Source organism: Hevea brasiliensis, chromosome 14, assembly GCF_030052815.1.
Source record: "Hevea brasiliensis isolate MT/VB/25A 57/8 chromosome 14, ASM3005281v1, whole genome shotgun sequence".
Classification (NCBI taxonomy): Eukaryota; Viridiplantae; Streptophyta; class Magnoliopsida; order Malpighiales; family Euphorbiaceae; genus Hevea; species Hevea brasiliensis.
Genome location: NC_079506.1, coordinates 22,703,451 through 22,723,119, shown reverse-complemented (window position 1 = coordinate 22,723,119; position 19,669 = coordinate 22,703,451). Strand labels below are relative to the sequence as shown.

The window sequence follows — 19,669 nt, the reverse complement described above, 5'->3', positions numbered from 1 at the left end:
GGACTACCTACGGTGAGGGGGTTACAATTCTCATAAGCCTTAAGGCGAATTTCCTCTAATTCATGCAATTGTGATTTTCTTTCCACACCAGCAGTATCCAAATTCAAATTACAATGTCTAATAGCCTTATGTTCTAACTCATCCTCCATGCTTAACTCAAACACATCCTGCACAAATGTATCAACAACATTAATAGAAAAGACAAAATGATTATCAGCAGGATATTTCATGGTATCAAAGATATTAAATTTGACAGTCTCTCCATCAAACTCCATAGTTAAGGTACCCTCATCCACAACAATTTTTGTCTTGACAGTTTTTAGGAAAGGTCTCCAAAACAAAATCAAAGCTGACTTTGATGTGGGAACACTATCCTCCATATCCAGAATGAAAAAATCTGCAGGAAAAATCAATTCTCTAACCTGCACCAAAACATCCTCAACTACTCCCAATGGGTAAGCATTAGAACGATCAGCTAACTGAATAATGACACTGGTTTCTTTCAAAGGACCCAAATTCAATGTTTAGAAAACTGAATTTGACATAACATTAATAGACGCTCCTAAATTTGCCATTGCACCTTCAAATTTAGAATCACCTATTTGCAGGGAATAGAAAATGAACCTGGATCCTTACACTTAGGGGGTAATTTTCGCTGAATTAATGCTGACACATTTTCCCTCACACTGATCTTTTCATTATTCCTCAACTTGCGCTTTATAGTGCATAGTTCCTTAAGGAATTTAGCATATATGGGAAATTGTTTGATCACATCAAGTAAATGTATATTAACCTCTACCTGTCTGAAAGTCTCCAAAACTTCTTTCTCTTGTTATTCTTTCTTATTCTTAACCAACCTGCAGGGGAGTGGAGGAAGAACATAATTATTAACCTTATTTAGTTTAGGTTCAGCATTTACCTCAACTTCAGGAACTTCAGACTCTTTTGCTCCTTGCTTCTTCTTTTTCATTGACTCATGTGGAGTCTGGTTATCAACTTCTTTCCCACTCTGCAACATTATAGCACTCGCATTTTCTCTGGGGTTCATGACTGTTTGTGATGGAAGCTTTCCAAAACCTTGAGCTTCAAGTTTGCTCACAAATGAAGCTAATTGACCAATCTGCCTCTCTATGTTTTGAATGCTATTTCTGGTCTCATGTTGAAACTGTTGTGTATTGTTAGCCAAAGCTTTAACAATTTCATCAAGTGACATACCTTGATTTGAGGGATGTAGAGGTGGTAGATTCACTTGTCTCTGTTATTGGTATTGGTTTTGCACCGGTTGATTCCCATAACTCAGATTGGGATGATCTCGCCATCCTGAATTATAAGTATTAGAAAAGGGATCATACCTGCGTTGTGGCTGTCCATAATTTCCTACTGCGTTAACATGTTGCATTGATTCATCCTCTTGTAACGCAGGACACATGTTAGTAGCATGACCCAAACCCGAACAAATCCCACATACCTTAACAGTTTGCATTTTCCCTACAGCTAATTGTCTCACTAAAGAAGTTAAATCAGAAATCTGTTTCTCAAGGTTAGATGTACTTACCTCATTAACCTTCTTAGGTGTGTGATCCATTCTCATTCCAAACTGCTGAGAATTTATTGTCATGTTAGCAATCAGCCTCCTTGCCTCTTCTGGTGTTTTATCAACCAAAGCTCCTCCACTAGCAGCATCTATCATACTGCAGTCCATTGGTAGAAGTCCCTCATAGAAATACTGAATCAAAAGCTGCTCACTTATTTGATGATGGGGACAGCTTGCACACAGTTTCTTAAATCTTTCCCAATACTCATACAAACTCTCTCCATTGTACTGCCGGATGTCACAAATTTATTTTCTTATGTTGGCAGCATGGGAAACAGGAAAATACTTTTCCAAAAATATATGCTTTATCCCATTCCATGAGTTGATGAATCCAGAAGGAAGGTAATACAACCAATCCTTAGCTGCGCCTTCCAAGGAGAAAGGAAAAGCTCAAAGCTTAATCTGGTCCTCAAAAACTCCTTGAGGTTTCATGCTGGAACACACAACATGAAATTCCTTTAAATGATTATGTGGATCCTCACCTGCAAGACCATGAAACTGAGGAAACAAATGGATTAGTCTAGATTTTAACTCAAAAGCAACATTTAAAGCAGGGTATTGAATACACAAAGGCTGTTGGTTTAGATCAGGACCAGCCAACTCTTTCAAAGTCCTAGCAGCCATGGTTTCATTTTCGAAATTTGAATCCAAATCAGAATCCGAACTTAACTCCCTTGGAGATTGGACTCGTTCAGATGTACTCAGAATCTACTTAGCCTGCTTAGCCAATTTTCTCAACTGTTTAGCTGCTTTTTCTATTTCTGGATCAAAGATCAACTTACCAGATTGAGAAGTTCTTATCATATACAAAAAGAAATCAAAGTAAAAATAGAAAAATACCTCAAAACCCTAGAAAACGATGGAATTTGGCCTCAAGAGGGTGGGGCCAAGAAATCTAACAGATTTATTGATCTTGATCAGAACGTCGTTTCCTTCAAAATAGGTATAGGCCACCCTTCTAATTCAACCAAAATTTTGCCGATAAATAGTAACACCGTAATTTTTTCGAAAACCTAAAAATAGCAACACTTCACAAACAAAATTAATAACAGAATATCCTAACACTAAAATCAAGAAATCTAATAAATATCAGTCCCCGGCAACGGCACCAAAATTCTTGATGGTTGTCGAATTCACTAGAAATTAAATTAACTGAAATTACCAGTTATGAAATATTTTCTGCAGTAAGTGGTAAATCCAGGTCGAGCCCTAGAGACTGAATTATTAAATTTCGTGCACTTATGTAATGGAAAAAGAAACAAAGGTTGGGAGGGGGGGGGTAATTCGCAATCCAAAGAAGAAATCAAAAATAAAAAAATTAAGAACTAAAATTAAATATGAAACTCTCAAATTAAACAAACTTCAATCCAAGGTAATTCGCATTCCAATGCATTGACTCGATCATAGACAAAAGAAATACAATTATCTCTTATTGAATACTTGACGTATATTTACCAAACAGCGAGGTAAAATCCCTAACTTTCCTATACTCATAAATTCGAGCCCAGCACTCTTGTTGACTCTAATTATTAACTGAATTGGTATTAAGCAGTCCTCATCAAATTAATAACTGCTTTAAGAATAGGAAGTAGTTAAGCTGAAAAACAATTTATGAAGCATAAATCATTTAATTCACCCTATTGTTTCCTTAGGTTATTATTGAAAACTGGGATCATAATCAATAAAACCTAATTGCTACTCATGTTCAATCTTACACAACAATTACAGATTATGAAGATGAACTAACAATTGATCACATCAAATAATTAACTAATAGGCCTTTTAGCAAATCATTCAATAGATCAAAGACAATAAAATCAGAAAACAATAAATATTCAAAAGACATAAATTAAATTAAGAACCTGATCTCACAAATCATGCAAAAGAACTTGAATCCCTTGAACTGAATAACTTAGTCACTCATGTTCATGGCTTACAGAAAAATAAAATAGAAAATTAAAGAAACCTAGAATGTGTGTCGAATGAAGGCTACCTCTTCTATTTATAATAAATAGCCTAGGGTTAGATTTTCAGAGTCCCTGAGGTGTTAGGAATCTTTTTCTCTGTCAAAAACTGCATCTGGAGTGAAATCAGGAAGCTGATTGTCGATGGATACACGGCCCGTGTATCACTACACTGCCCAGGGCCGTGTTACTTACTGGAGCTGAATGGGTATGTCTTGCATTGGCACAGAAGGTTACACGAGTCTCTAAGATTTACACGGGTCAAGTTACACGGCCTGTGTACTTTATTTCTTCCTCGGCTCTCTGGATTTCTTCTGACAGAATGTTACTCGGATCTGTGGTTGTGCTTACACGACCCGTGTACTTTGTATCAGTAACGCTTCTGAATCCTTTGACCTTTCCAAGCCTCCTTCCACACTTCTATATTCTGGGACTTCACCAAAACCCTGAAAAATACAGCAAGAGTCAAATTAATGCAAATGCTGAAAATTTCTTCATTTAACACAATTATTCCAACAACTCTCTAAACATATGCCTAATAGATAATTATACTTTAATCAACTGAATTAGGCATAAAGATATCCTAGAAACACCAAATGTGATGGAAGTAAAATTAATAAATTATGCACTTATCAGAACTTATAGTAATACGTGACGCATCTAGTATCCAAATTGAGGAATCAAAAAACAACTTACTTTCATTTGTAACTATGTCTCTTTGGCTTGTCATATGATCCGAAGCCCTTGAATTTAAAATCCAATCATGGTTATCTAAAGGAAAAACAACTGCCTTACTAATAAAATTTGCAATGGGACATGTAGCTTTGTTGTTGTCTAAGTTTAAAAAAGCCATCAATTATGTGTACTGATCCTTGGACTACCCATTGATAGATGAACCTACAATTTCCTCTAAGGTCCGAGTAATGTTAGCAGATTTTTAACATCCTAACTTCCCATTATTCTTATGCTTTCCCCACCAGTCCAAATAACCAAGTAGCTCAAAACATGTCTCTTTGGTGTGTCTAGCTCATTTACAATGTTCAAATGATAACCTTGAAACATCACGGGTTAAAAAAAAAACCTTTATTTCTAGTAGTCATAACTTTTGAAACACTAAATGCTGCACCTTTTAAAATAATTATCCTTTTTAAAATCTAGATTTGTTGTTAGTGTTCCTTTTGAGTAACCAAAGCATAAGTATGAGATAATGAAGGTCGCGGACTTAGACAACATTATATTTGTCATGCAAACCCATTAGAAATTGGTGAACCTTTTCCTTCTCCTTCCCTAAAACTAGTGCTTAGCAGCTTCACAGGTACAAGATGAAATTTGCAAATAAGAACATATTCATGATCTACCATATTCTCTTTAATGTAATACTGGACCACTATTTGATCCTTTTGCTATGTATTCACAATGTTAATTTTTAACTGTATACACAAAGAGCGTTCTCTTGAGAAGGATGTTCTTCCAAATCCAACTATAATTGTTATGTCAAAATAAGCCACAATATCATGTAAAGAAGGAGGTAAAGAATTAAAAAGCCAAGATATCACCATAGAATTGCTCTTGATTCATGTGGTTGAATCTGGCAAATTTTAGGTCGGACGAGTAAGTGTCATCAACGAAACCAAACTTGATTTTTGCAAATAAGACATTGGTCATGACTTTACACCAGGTTGAGTAATTGTTATCCTTTAGTAGACATGAAATAAGAAAGACTCCAGGGTTATTAGATAAATGTAGAATTTATGGTGTGCAAGATTGGTCAGCTGAAGCTGTCATAAAATTCTAGCTTGAATTATCTGCCAAGGCAAATTGGAATTGCTGAGAAAAAAAAAAAAAAAAGAGATCTAATTGAGAGATCCTTCAAGATCTCTCATACACCTCCAAATCATTTTAGTCCCTTAATTGTGCAATAGAAATGAAAAAAAAAAAAAAATTCCATTGCATTGTTTGGTTAACTTAGAAGGAGTAAATAGAAAAGAAAAAGAAAACTTTATAAAGCATAAAATCATATAGCCTTTGTTATTTATATGGTATCAATAAGTGATGGATGTAATATTCAGTTATTGGAGCCAATTATGAACGTAAGATTTAGTTCTTGGTTAACATTCAATTTTGTATATTTTATTTACTATTTATTTTTTTATTTTGTTTTTTATTACTTAACAGAAAATTTAAAAAATATGAGTTATTAATTTTTTAAATTTAATTAGACCCATAGAAAATTTTAAAAAAATATGGGCCATTAATTTTTTAATTTAATTATACTAATAAAAAATCTTTTAAATTATTAGAATATGACCTTATTTAATTTTTTATTTAATTGGGCTAATAAAAGAATTAACCTTTTAAAATTTTATTAAAAAAATTTTAGCTAACTAAATATAAAAGTCTATACGTCTATATTTAAACTACTCTAAATTAAAAATACAATAATTATTCTTCTTTTTAATTGTTTTAAAAAAATTTTATTTTCAATTATTACAATCTTCAATGATATTTTAAAATTCTTACTGTTCTATAATTCAATATTATTCATTTGTTAAATATTTAATTTTATCATGATCATGTTATGTTATATAAGTCACTAGAATTAATTTTGACTCAACTATGAATCCAATTTAAATTCATTTAATTTTAAGTAGTCCATAATTTATTTTAATTTATTTAAAATAATCTATAAAATTAAGGGTAAACTTAATAATACATATTATTTCGATCTAAAGTTAATCTAATTACATTCAATGAATTTAAATTTTAATTTAAAAATTAAATAAATAAAACTATTTTTTTAATAAAATTTACATTTTAATTGGAATTGACACACCATTCATAAATTAGCTCAAATTTAATTTAATTTTTTTATACAATGATTTAACTAGTAATAAAAAAAAAATCTAACTTTAGTCCTCTAAAAAAAAAATAAGACCAAAAATAATTCAAAATCTGCATTAATTTAATCTCAAATAACTTGAACTCATAAAACCCAATTTCCATCTTTAAACACCACCTAAAAATTAAGTTAATGGGAATTATGTCTTTCTTTAGGGGCGAATTAAATTGTTTTTGTGTTTTTTTTTAAACAAAATTTTCAAAATTGATGACTTTATTTTAAAAAAAATTATCAAAAAATATATAAATGTATTAAATTATCAATTATTAATTTCAATATTTCACTAATATTTTTTTTTTTCATTAGTTAACACCTTTCACCAATAATTACTTAGCTGATGATAATAATTTTTAAACATGATAAGTTTGGATCCAATCTATAAATTTGATTCGAATCCGCCTAATGGTCGGCATATAGGCATGAATACAAATTAACGATTATAATCTAAATTGGATCTGTTATTAATTGTTCCAATGAAAAATTATTATATTATTTAGAGAATTTGTTTTTTACCTTTTTTAGTTGCATTTAGGCATTAACTTGTTAAGTCCTATTTGGCATCAATATTTAGGGCAGTGTTAATATTTTAATTATGATTAAAATACTATCTTTTTTATTTATATTGTTAAGTGGTATAAATGTTTATAATACTGTTTAGAAATTAAGAGAGTGAATCATAAAATGCTACACTCTTAGCAAGATAGTATTTATTAAACTATAATAAAAAGAAATAATATAATTATTTTTATATTTAACAACTAATCTAATAACTATTTTTACTAAATTTTTTTACTTTAAACTATTATATAAATGTTGCACTCATTTCATATTGTTTTTAATAGGTTTTTGTGGCAAATTGAGGGTCAATGAGTGCATTAAAAAGTAATTTGAAGAAATTTGGAGCACCTTGAGCATGAAGGAAAGTTAATCAAGTTAGCCGAAATTTGTTTGAGACTTTGCTTATAATGTTGCTTAGGGTATGTCATATTGCTTCACCTTAAGCCTGGTTGAGCCGCAAGTCAAGCATGGCTTAAATCCTAAACATTCAAGCTTTCATCCCAAAACCTGCTGAGAATTGCTTAAAATCCTGCTTGAGATCCTGCTTAGGGTAAGCGGCAGTGCTTAAGATGCAGCACAGGTCAAGCTAGAAATCAAGCATGAGCAGAAAAACTCATTTTATTTCAAACCTACCAAGATTTACTGAGGGTCTGCTTAACCTTAAGTAGACAGTGCAACCAGAGGTTGAAATCTGCTGAAGAAGTTGCTTAGGGTTAAGCAGTGCCCTGAGCAGACTGCCCAAAACGTGAATAATGCTACTGACTTGGATAATTTTACACCTCATTTCCTATCCACTCCTCAGCTCTTATCTATTTTTAGGGCAATCTTTGGGACCATATAAAAGCATCATTTTGTAGCTTTTGCCACAAGAGGAAACAATAAGAAACAAAAGGGAAAAAAGATTTATAAAGATAGAGAGGAGGAGGATGCCATTTTTCTGAGGGAGGAGCTGCTGCAACCATCTTTGGGAGCTCCAGAAATCAGAGTTTTGGGTTCTTCTACCTGAGTTTTTCTATTTTTAGTCATCTTATCATGTTTTTCTTTACTTTTCCATAATCTTTCTTGTAAATACCAATATGAGTGAGTAAACTCTTTAAATTTCAGAGTTGGGAAATATGTTTTAAATTAATTTTTGGATTTGGACTGGGTATTTCCATATTTTATATAAATATGAGTTTTGAGTCCTTCCTTGTGTGCTTGTTTTACTTGCCTAATGTTGGTACCCATTGGGTATTGTGTTAATCTTTGATTGAAGGATCGAAAGGTGAAAGTCATTGATAGATAATCAAGGATTGAAACTTAAAATTACCTAGATTTAGAAATAAACTAGGATTTTAAGAGGAATTAATGATTAGTTACAAAACTTAATGGGTTTTAAAGCAATCAAATAACATACGAAAGTAGGTTTGGTTATTTTAGAACACACTTTGGTTTACTTGAAAAAGATATCAAAGGAATTTAGAATCAATCACCTTTAAACTCTACTTTTCCCTAAAAATTGGAATACCCAAGACAAATCCCAATTAATTAATGCATAAACCCCCAACTCTGGAATTACTTTTTACATAATTAGACTTTAATTTAAATTACCCATTATTAATTTAGTTTAATTGCAAACTAGATTTAGAATTTATTTGTTTGCTCTTTACCCATTCCAATTAGATTAATCAATTTACTTTGCTCATTTACATTTACCATTTATTCATCAATCATTAGCTCAAATAATCGCTTCATTCATAGTCTGGTACTCAAGCGGCAAATCCTTATGGGAACGATACTTGACTCATCACTCTATTACTTGAGACGACTCGTATACTTGCGGATTCGTGCAACAAGTTTTTGGTGCCGTTGCCGGGGATTTGATTTTTGTTTGATATGGAATGATTGTTTGTTTGGTTAATTTGGACATTTTATTTTATTTTTAATTTCTTTTACCATTTTACATTGAGAATTTGTTTGTTTTATTTTTCAGGTACTTATTTTATGAGAAGGATAAAAAGTGAATAAATCAATTTATTCTTTGATCCAGAAATAGAAAAGAGAGCAAGAGCTTTAAGAGCAGAATCTAAGAGGAAAAAAGCTGAATTTAAAACTGAACAACAACAAGAAAGAGCACAAGAGCAAGAGCTGCTACAAGAAGAAATGGCCAACAACAATAACAACTGTTCTGTGAAGGATCATGCCTATCCTAACATTGGGGATTTCATGCCAAGTATCACAAGACCAAGAGTAAAAGCTAATAATTTTGAATTGAAGCCTGCACTCTGTTAGATGGTACAACAATCACAATTTGGGGGAAGTCCAAGTGAAAGTCCACATGTTCATCTAGCACACTTTCTTAAGATCGGTGATATGTTGAAGATAAATGGAGTTTCTGATGATGCAATTCAACTCAGATTATTCCCCTTCTCTTTAAAGGACCGAGCTAGAGAGTGGTTACATTCTTTGCCACCGGGTTCTATCACAACATGGGATGAACTTTCTCAAGCATTTTTAGCTCAATATTTTCCACCAAGCAAGACAGCTAAGCTAAGAAATGAGCTGACTTCTTTCAAACCTAGAGATGATGAGAGCTTATATGAAGCATGGGAGAGATACAAGGATTTGTAAAGGAGATGTCCACATCATGGGATTCCTAAGTGGATGCTTGTTCAACACTTTTATAATGGAGTTTCACCAACTATTAGAAGTACAATTGATGCATCTTCTGGAGGTGATCTTTATGGAGAAATCTGAAGATGAAGCTTTTTCTGCTCTAGATAAAATTGCTTATAACAATTACTAGTGGAGTTGTGAAAGGAATGAGATCAAGAAACCAGCTGGTATGTTTGAGCTTGATGCCATGAATATGATTAATGTTAAGTTTGATGCTTTGACAAGGAAGATGGACAAGCTAAGCATGAAAGTAAATTCTTCAGTTGGAGGTTCAAGTAATTTAGTAGATGTTGGAGCTGCAAATGTCAACTATGCAACTGATTTTTCTGCATTTAGTCAAGATTTTTCAAGTGAGCAAGTAGATTATGTGGGGAACTACAATCAAAGACCAGGTGGTAACCCATTTTCTGCAACTTATGATCTAGCATGGAGAAACCACCCAAATTTCTCTTGGGGAGGTAGACAAGGACAACACCAGAATTTTCAATAACATTCTGGGTATCAACAACATCAAAATTTTCAGCAGAATATAGGTCCTCCTCCTGGAATTCCCAAACCTTAAAATGTGCCTGCTCCACCACAACCACAACAACCTCCACCATAACAAGCACAACTAGACAAGACAGCTAGATTGGAAGCCATGATTGAGACTCTATTAGTGAGCCATCAAAGTCAACAAGAAATGATTTCTCAATTAGCATCTAAAGTGGATCAAATGGCAACACACAACAAGATGTTAGAGAATCAAATAGTTTAACAGGCTAGCTCTTCAAATAGTAAAGCTTTTGGGAAGCTTCCTAGCCAACCTGAGAATCCAAGGGAGCAGTGCAATGTTGTTACTTTAAGAAGTGGAAAGGTAATGGGGGAAGAACACGAAATTGAAGTAAAGTTGAAAGAAAAGAAAGATGAGTGTGAGAGTGAATCCACTTCAACTAAAGCTAAAGCTAATAAGGAAGCAAATGAAGAGAAAGAAGATAAAAAGAAAATAGAAGAGAAATATGTGCCTCCTGCACCGTATAAGCCACCATTGCCCTTTCCTCAGAGGTTTCAGAAAGCACAATTAGATAAGCAGTTTAGGAAATTCCTTAAAGTCTTGAAGAAGTTGTATATCAACATTCCATTCACCGATGTCATTTCTCAAATGCCTTATTATGCTAAGTTTTTGAGGGAGATTTTATCAAATAAAAGAAGGTTGGAAGATTATGAAACTGTTGCACTTACTGAGGAGTGCAGTGCTATATTACAGAATAAGCTCCCACCTAAGCTGAAAGATCCTGGAAGTTTTTCCATACCATGTCACATTAGAGAAAAAAGTATTGAGAGAGCATTATGTGACTTGGGGGCTAGTGTTAGCTTGATGCCGCTTTTCATATGTGAGAAGTTAAAGGTTGGCGATCTAAAGCCCACTCTATAAAGTATCCAGTTGGGATTTTAGAGAATGTGCCATTAAAAGTTGGGAAGTTTTTCATTCCAGTGGATTTTATTATACTAGAGATGGAGGAGGATGTAAGAATGCCCATCATACTTGGAAGGCCATTTTTAGCCACTGCAGGAGCTAATATTGATGTAAAGAATGGGAAATTGAAGTTGACAGTGGGGGAGGAGGAAATAGAGTTTAATTTATTCCAACATTCCAAGGAACCAACTGTGATGAATTCTTGTTATAGGGTAGATGTTATAGAGCATGATGCTGAAACTGTAGTTACTAAACTAGAGCAAAATCAAGCTATTCCAATGCAATGCAATCAGCATAAAGTGCGAAAGAAAAAGTCAGCTTCACCATCTCATTTGATTAATAGTGAAGCTTCGAAAGTTAAGCTCAAGCCTCCATCAAAATCACTCAAAAGAGGAGATTCATCTAAAGTTTGTAAGAATATTCTTCAAGATATAGTTGGGATTCTGAACAAAGCAACAGATATTTTCACATATAATGAGACAAAGTTGAAGTATAAATTCATTTCAGCACCTGCTGTGAAGGGAGGTAATATTTTCCAATTCCAACCACCATGAGCTTTGAAAAGAAGGTCAAGCTTAAGACCTTAAACAAACGCTTCTTGTAAGGCAACCCAAGCGTATCCTTTTATAGTTTATTAATTTTTTATTTCATCTCATTTTAGTTTTTACCCTCATTAAACTCAAAAGTGATATTTGTTTATCTTTTGTAGGTCATTCATGAAGATTGGGAAAATTGAGACTTGTAGCAAAAAAAGGAAGAATTGAGAGGGAGCAAGTATAAAGCAAATTCATGCATTTATCTAGTCCCTGTGAACAGTAACACTTTTAAACTTGTGCTAAATTACTAATATTGAAATCTACTTGATAACACATGTTTGATTTTGTGTCTTGTATAAATTTGGTGAAATGCAACTTGAATGAGGATCAATTTTGATATTTAGGACTGATGTGAGCTTTATTAAAGTGAAAAAATAGTGTTTGTTAAGTTTTACCTTTTAGTGTATTTATAGTTTGTTAGAATTTGTATTTTTTGTTTAAGTTACTGTTTATGTTACTGCTCATGCTACTGTTTATGTTGCTTGAGAAGTCAATTTCTATGTCTTTTCTGCAATTTTTGAATGCTTGGAACTTGTCTCAAATGCTACTGAAAATGTGCTTTGGGTATAAGCTTAGGAATACGACCATTTCATTAAGTTTGCAAAGGGTAATCACAATTTGTGCCTAATTTGAGCTAATTACCACAAGCTTGTATTATGGTTGATAAGTTCATGAGAGATGATGAGCTTAAATTCTTCAATTTTGTGGTGTTAATGTGTCTTTGGTAATTGCTGAGGGTCATGATAGCATTCCACAGCATTTGGACTGTTTTTGGTAAGTGAAATCATAATTTTTCCCAAAACCTACCAAAATTTGCTGATGATGTTGCCTACTCTAAGCTGTACCCTATGCAAATTCTGCTTAACCCTAAGCAAATTTGTGCTAGACCCTAAGCAACACCAGAATCGTTAGTTTAGCAATTGCTGCATGCTTACCCTAAGTTGTACCTTATGCAAATCTTGCTTAACCCTAAGCAAATTTTTGCAGACCCTAAGTATTACCCATAATCTTTAATTTCAGCAATTGGTACATGCTTAACCTAAGCAACTACCCTATGCAAGTCATGCTTAACCTTAAGTAATTTTGTGCTTACCCCAGCAAAATGCCTTGTGCCACTAGTAGACCCACCAGCAGCAAGCTGAACAACAGTAAAGCCTTGACAATAGAGCTTAAACAGTAGCAGTAGTTTAGTACTAGTTTTTGTTCTTCAATTCAGTTTTAGTTTTTGTTTTAGGTTTATTTTGTAATCTGTTTATTTTAATAATCAAACTTTAGTAATAGTTGCAATACTTTGGTAATTAGTTTTTATGATTATATTTGCATTCATTTCCTTTAGTTTAGTTTATTTTATTTTATCTTTTGATATGGATATAGTTATTCTATGAATGCTTTTTGGTTTAATTCTTGATTTAACTGTTAGATCTTATTTCATTACACTTTTTCATCTTCTTGCACATTATTTTTGTACTTTATCTTTTATTCAGTCCTAATTTTGCTGATATTGATGAGTTACACAATTTAATTTGAGCTGCACATGTTTAACATCATTTTGAGGTAACAACTTACCTTTCTACTATTTATGCTTATGGTATGTTGCCAATACTTATGCTTGTGCTTACCCTACGCAACAGGTTAAGCAACATCTTAAACAGTGTAAATTCATATATTTTGAGATACTTTTTCACATTTTTCTCTCTAAAGCTTCATTGTTAATATCATTTTGAGATAATTTTGGAATTCTTGAGCTTATATTGATTTAAACCCCAATTGTATATATTTCATTAATTGATTAGTTCACACAATTTTGCCCATCTTTGTATTCATTTTAGACATTGAGACAATGTTTCATTTGAGTTTTGGGGAGAGGGCAAAATTTTTGCAAAATTTTAAAAATTTTCTTTAAAATTTTCATTCATTCATTTGTTACATTTCATTCATTCATATAATCCATACACTTATACATATACCACACACGTCTATACTCATACACATACATTTGCATATAGTTTTCATATAGATTACACTTAGTTTTAATTTGATTTATGCATTCATTTTAGGATCATGCATATCATAAAAATAATTTTTTACCTTGTCCTTAGAGGATTGAGAATTTCTTTGAAGAGCAATTGAGCTTACTTTTAGAAGGGTTTGATAGATTGAAAGTTCTGGATAGGTGCAAGGTTATTAGATCCTTGCCTTAGTTTATATTTTCTTAGCCAAGGGTCACCCAATCAATTGCATTGAGTTTGAGTGCTTAGAAAAACTTTAGGGTAAGAAGTAGCTAATTAATATCTCACCAATCCTAGAACAATTATTCTAAACCTTTCAAGGTGAAATCATAGCATGCACTTGAAAAAAAGAAATGATCTAGGCATTCTTTGAATTTTAAACTCATAGTTTAGCCTTAGCCAACCTCACTTTAAAATTTCCCTTTGGAACCAATTTGAGCCTGCATTTATCCATCTTATTTCTTTAGAACCCACATTAAAGCCTAGCCATAAACCCAAACACTTACCTACCCTCTATGAGAATAATTCTTTTAGTGATAGATACACTTAAAAAAATAATAATAAAATAATAAAAAAAATATAAAAAAAAGAAAAAGAAAAAAAAATATAATAATTAGTTGGGAGAAGTGACTAAAGTAAAAAGGCTAGCAAATTCAATTATGGTATGTAAAGTAATTCACCACCCAAGTACACAAAGAAATGAGTTTGGGGGTGAATTGAAAGGGACAATTGTAATTCAAAGTCAATATTATTTATGTAGTCCCTCCAAAAGCTTCAAAATTATATGCTAGCATTGGTGAATAGTTGTAAAGTTCCTTCTCTCATTTGATTATTAAAAAAAAAAAGAAAAAAAAATTGTGTGTCTTGATCTTTTAATAATTTGATTATTCTCATATTTTGTTATTTTTATCATTTCCGTGTTAGCCACATTATCACCCCCTTAGCCCCATTACAACCCTTGAAAGTCCTTTTGATCTTTTGATGGTGTTTTGCTACATTAGTGGAGATTGAAATAGGAGAATTGCCTATGAGATTAGGATATCATTAATCCATTCATTTACTTCCATCATTGTTTGAGACACTTTAGTTTATGGATTACTCTATAGACTATTTAGGCATGATTATTCTTTGTGATTGATTAGTTTGGGCTTGATGATATGGATAATTGACCCAAGGCTAAGCGGTGATAACTTTGATAAGGATTGAATTCTTTGTACCTTGAAAGTGGGTATATGGCTTGTTGGTGGCTAAAAGTAAGCTTGAGAGTTTGGATAAGCAATTTTCATAAATTTAAAGTAAGGTAACCCAAATTGCACTAATTGTTTTTAATTTGCTTGAGGACAAGCAAAGGGTTGAGTTTGGGGGAATTTGTTGCACTCATTTCATATAGGTATTTTAGGGTAGTTTTGCATCTATTTTGCCCTTATATTTTAGTATATTTTATGTTTTTAGCTTTATTTTAGCTTATTTGTTAACTTTAGTTATTTTATATTTGATTTTTGTAATTTTATTGTTTTTAATAGGTTTTTGTGGCAAATTGAGGATCAATGAGTGCATTAAAAAGTGATTTGAAGAATTTTGGAGCTCCTTGAGCATGGAGGAAAGTTAATCAAGTTAGCCAAAATTTACTTGAAACTTTGCTTATGATGTTACTTAGGGTATTTCATATTGCTTAACCTTAAGCCTGGTCAAGCCGCAAGTCAAGCACGGCTTAAATCCTACACATTCAAGCTTTCATCCCAAAACCTGCTGAGAATTGCTTAAAATCCTGCTTGAGATCCTGCTTAGGGTAAGCAGTAGTGCTTAAGATGCAGCACAGGTCAAGCTGGAAGTCAAGCATGAGCAAAAAAACCCATTTTATTCCAAGCCTGGCAAGATTTGCTGAGGGTCTGCTTAACCTTAAGCAGACAGTGCAATCAGAGGCCGAAATTTGCTGAAGAAGCTGCTTAGGGTTAAGCAGTACCCTAAGCAGACTGCCCATAACTTGAATAATACGACTGCTTGTATAATTTTACACCTCATTTCCTATCCACTCCTTGGCTCTTATCTATTTTTAGGGCAACCTTGGAGTCTATATAAAAGCATCATTTTCTAGCTTTTGCCACAAGAGGAAACAATAAGAAACAAAAGGGAAAAAAAATTTATAAAGATAGAGAGGAGGAGGACGCCATTTTTCTGAGGGAGGAGCTGCTGCAACCATCTCTAAGAGCTCCAGAAATCAGAGTTTTGGGTTCTTCTACCTGGGGTTTTCTATTTTTAGTCCTCTTATTATGTTTTTCTTTACTTTTCCATCAATCTTTCTTGTAAATACCAATATGAGTGAGTAAACTTTTTAAATTTTAGAGTTGAGAAATATGTTTTAGATTAATTTGTGGATTTAGACTGGGTATTTTCATATTTTATATAAATATGAGTTTTGATTCCTTCCTTGTGTGCTTGTTTTACTTGCCTAATGTTGATACCCATTAGGTATTGTGTTAATCTTTGATTGAAGGACCGAAAGGTGAAAGTCATTGATAGATAATCAAGGATTGGAACTTTAAATTACCTAGATTTAGAAATAAACTAGGATTTTAAGAGGAATTAATGAATGGTTACAAAACTTAATGGGTTTTAAAGTAATCAAATAACATACGAAAGTAGGTTTGGTTATTTTAGAACACACTTTGATTTGCTTGAAAAAGATATCAAAGGAATTTAGAATCAATTACCTTCAAACTCTACTTTTCCCTAAAAGTTGGAATACCCAAGACGAATCCCAATTAATTTATGCATAAACCCCCAACTCTGAAATCACTTTTAACATAATTAGACTTTGATTTAAATTATCCGTTATTAATTTAGTTTAGTTGCAAACTAGATTTAGAATTTATTTGTTTGCTCTTTACCTATTCCAATTACATTAATCAATTTATTTTGCTCATTTACATTTACCATTTATTTATCAATCATTAGCTCAAATAATCGCTTCATTCATAGTTTGGTACTCAAGCGGCAAATTCTTGTGAAAACGATACTTGACTCATCACTCTATTACTTGAGACAACCTGTATATTTGCAGATTCGTGCAACAATAAACAGCTAACTACTAATTATTAATATCTAGTAAAACAGTTAAAAACTATTATAATATAACTAAAAGTTACTAAAATAGCTTGTATTGCGGAATAAATCCTTAAAAAAAAAATATTTTTATACTAATTATGTTTTGTTTTTCCTCAATAGGACGAATGCCAAGAAAAAGCTGATTTGTATCCTAAACCAAGTCATCAAAGCTCAAATATTTTTCGTTATAGTTGAGATGATGACTGCAACTATTGTTGACCATTCCCACACAATAAATTCATAAAAAAAGTTAAACTTTTCTATCTATGACACATTCTTCTTTATTTTTCATAAACATCGGAAAAAAACATGTGAGAATTTGAGACTAATATAATTAAAGTAGGGATCTAATATAATCTAATAAGATTTATTTTCATAATTTTTTTAGTAAGAAAACATTAAATAGGATGTAATTAATTGGTTAAAATATTCATAAGTGTTTTAAAAAATAAAATGGGAATTAGGAGAAGCCAACAATTAACTAGCCAAACATGTATATCTTTTGTGTGTTAACTCAGGAAAATTTTAGTTTTCTATGTTATAATGGAGACACTCCATTATATTAATAATATTTTTGAGGCATTATTCAAAAAAATGTTTCTTGTGAATTTCAAGGAATTCATGTTATCATCCATGTTATGTTTAAGTACACCAATATATTTTAAATTTAGTTAAATTTTAGCATCGGTCTAACCAAAAAATGAGTAATTGAGTTTTTTTTTAATACACAAAAATATTATTAATAAGATAATTTAGGAAAAATTTAGTGAACCCCATTCAACTAAAAATGAGTAATTGAGTTGTTTTAAAATTTATTTAAATATTTTGTTTTATGCAAAATATATTTTACAATTGAATAATTATAAATTATAACGAGTTTATTTAGTCATTTCATTGTGTGAAAATGTATTTTCGGATAAATATTATCACCTATATAGTCCAAGACTCATAATTTCCATCGCACATTTGTAGCTAGTCAAATTCACCTTCATAGTTTGAACATTTCATTCACTTGTTTTATTAATTTATTAATTTTTTTAATCTTAAGTTTTGAAAATGTCCACATGCTGACGTATTATTGCTGTTCAATTCAACCTACTCGTAGTTTTACTTGGAAGAAACATTCAAAACAAATAATTTAAAACTCCAAATCACCATATATATGTGTATACACACACAGATCTCTCCACTCTCCATCAAAAAATTACAAGATTTTCAACAATCTTCTTCAAAACCCAGTTCCATTAACAGAGGCAAAGAATACTTATGTTCCTACCTATCTAGGTGCAACAATGAGGAGCAAAGCAAACAAGCAAAGCAAACTCATGATGGAAATCATATTAGCACCCATTAAAATTCTCAGCAAGGCAAGAGACTTCTACATGAAGAGCATGGTAGACTGTGCCGGAAGGGTTGGCTATACCACCGTGGTATTTGGTGGCCCGGTGGCGTCTCAAAGCGTGCAGTTACCTAAGAGTTTCAGTGTTAGCTCTTCATCACAAGGAAGCAAAAATAATGAGGAATTACGACAACTTTTGCAGGGCAGTGGGATGGAATCGTTAGATATGATGAATAGTAGGCAAAGACAACAGGTTAGAATAAAGGCAATGGAGAGTGGTGATATGGGGAGATGTTACAGTGTTGGATTGGGAAAGATTGGGAAAATTGATGAGGAAAAGGCTTGTTCTTTTAGAGAAGATGAAGATTTGTGTCCTAGAAGTAGATGCCATGCCCTTAGGAGAAGTGTTGTGTATTATTGCTAGTTGAAGATTGTTAGCTGCAAGATTTATTGTAATTGTAATAGAATTATAATTTATTTCCCTGTTTGTGGCACTAATATCAGTAGTGCATGCAAAGGAAAATAAAATAAATTGTCCTAAGGAAATAAAAAGAAAAGAGAAGAATTTGAATTTTTCTTTGATTATTTGGTTGTCCATTTACTTAAGAAATTAATGAAAGTGAAACTTTGCACAAGCACAGAAGCAATAGGTTATTATATTTTTGGGTTTAGGATGTAATTGAGATTAATCCTTTATTTAGTGGTAAATTATAGAGCACATTTGGTGCACTAAAAAATAATATACCCTGCATTCCTATAAAAAGGAAAATTATATGATAAAATTGATGTATGTACAACGATTTCATTGTAACCATTGATTGTGGTGGATCCCATTAGATTTCACCATGATCAATGATTATAATTATAATATTATATGTACAATGGTTACACTAAATAAAAATTTTATATAAAAGTAATTATACTCTAAAAGTAAGAAGATATGATTCACTAATTTGTGAGTGAAAGTGTGTATGCACTAGGTGTATATAATAATTTGCCTTATTTAGATACTTAATTGTGCAAGAGAAATAAAAAAAGAAATTAAATAGAAAAATAAAGAGAAAAAATATATTTTTCTTTTTTTTGAATTAATTATTAAAATAAAAAAATAACTATTTTACCCTAATTTTTTTATGCTTAACCGTAGAATAAAAATATTTAAATACTTTTAATCATTATTTTCACATTTTTTTTCTCGATTTTTTTTTAATTTGGAGTGAAATATTTAGAAAAAAAAAAGAATTTGAAAAATCAGATTTCTTCCTTTCTCTTTTAGTTGTTTGTTTATCGTCCAAACAAGAGAAATTAAATTTTTTTAATTTATTTATTTTTCTTTTCTCTCAATTATTTTCAATCCAAACAAATGGTAAAATTTTGTATTTTTTAGAATATTGATTTATATATTGAATATTTTGTTATTGGAATTCTTTTAGATAAATCATTAATTAAATATAAAAATATATTTATAAATTTGAAATATCATATTTTAACGCA

The 19,669-nt window shown here is 31.7% G+C and overlaps 2 protein-coding genes and 2 non-coding genes across 4 annotated transcripts; 3 read left to right on the top strand and 1 right to left on the bottom strand.

The window, feature by feature from the left end:
* The first annotated feature begins 1,748 nt into the window (after positions 1–1,748).
* Positions 1,749–1,855, top strand: LOC131173672 (small nucleolar RNA R71). Its single transcript, XR_009143985.1, has one exon. It is a non-coding gene; the product is annotated as a small nucleolar RNA R71 (small nucleolar RNA).
* A 7,686-nt stretch (positions 1,856–9,541) lies between these two features.
* Positions 9,542–9,648, bottom strand: LOC131173718 (small nucleolar RNA R71). Its single transcript, XR_009144031.1, has one exon. It is a non-coding gene; the product is annotated as a small nucleolar RNA R71 (small nucleolar RNA).
* Positions 9,649–9,899: 251 nt separating this feature from the next.
* Positions 9,900–11,084, top strand: LOC131172911 (uncharacterized). The gene is made up of 2 exons (XM_058134454.1): positions 9,900–10,028; positions 10,431–11,084. Exons 1-2 carry the CDS (start codon positions 9,900–9,902, stop codon positions 11,082–11,084), a joined length of 783 nt encoding a protein of 260 aa, XP_057990437.1.
* A 7,044-nt stretch (positions 11,085–18,128) lies between these two features.
* On the top strand, positions 18,129–18,599 carry LOC110637272 (uncharacterized). Its single transcript, XM_021787308.2, has one exon. The coding sequence runs from the start codon at positions 18,129–18,131 to the stop codon at positions 18,597–18,599; it is 471 nt and encodes a 156-aa protein (XP_021643000.2).
* The last annotated feature ends 1,070 nt before the right edge of the window (positions 18,600–19,669 follow it).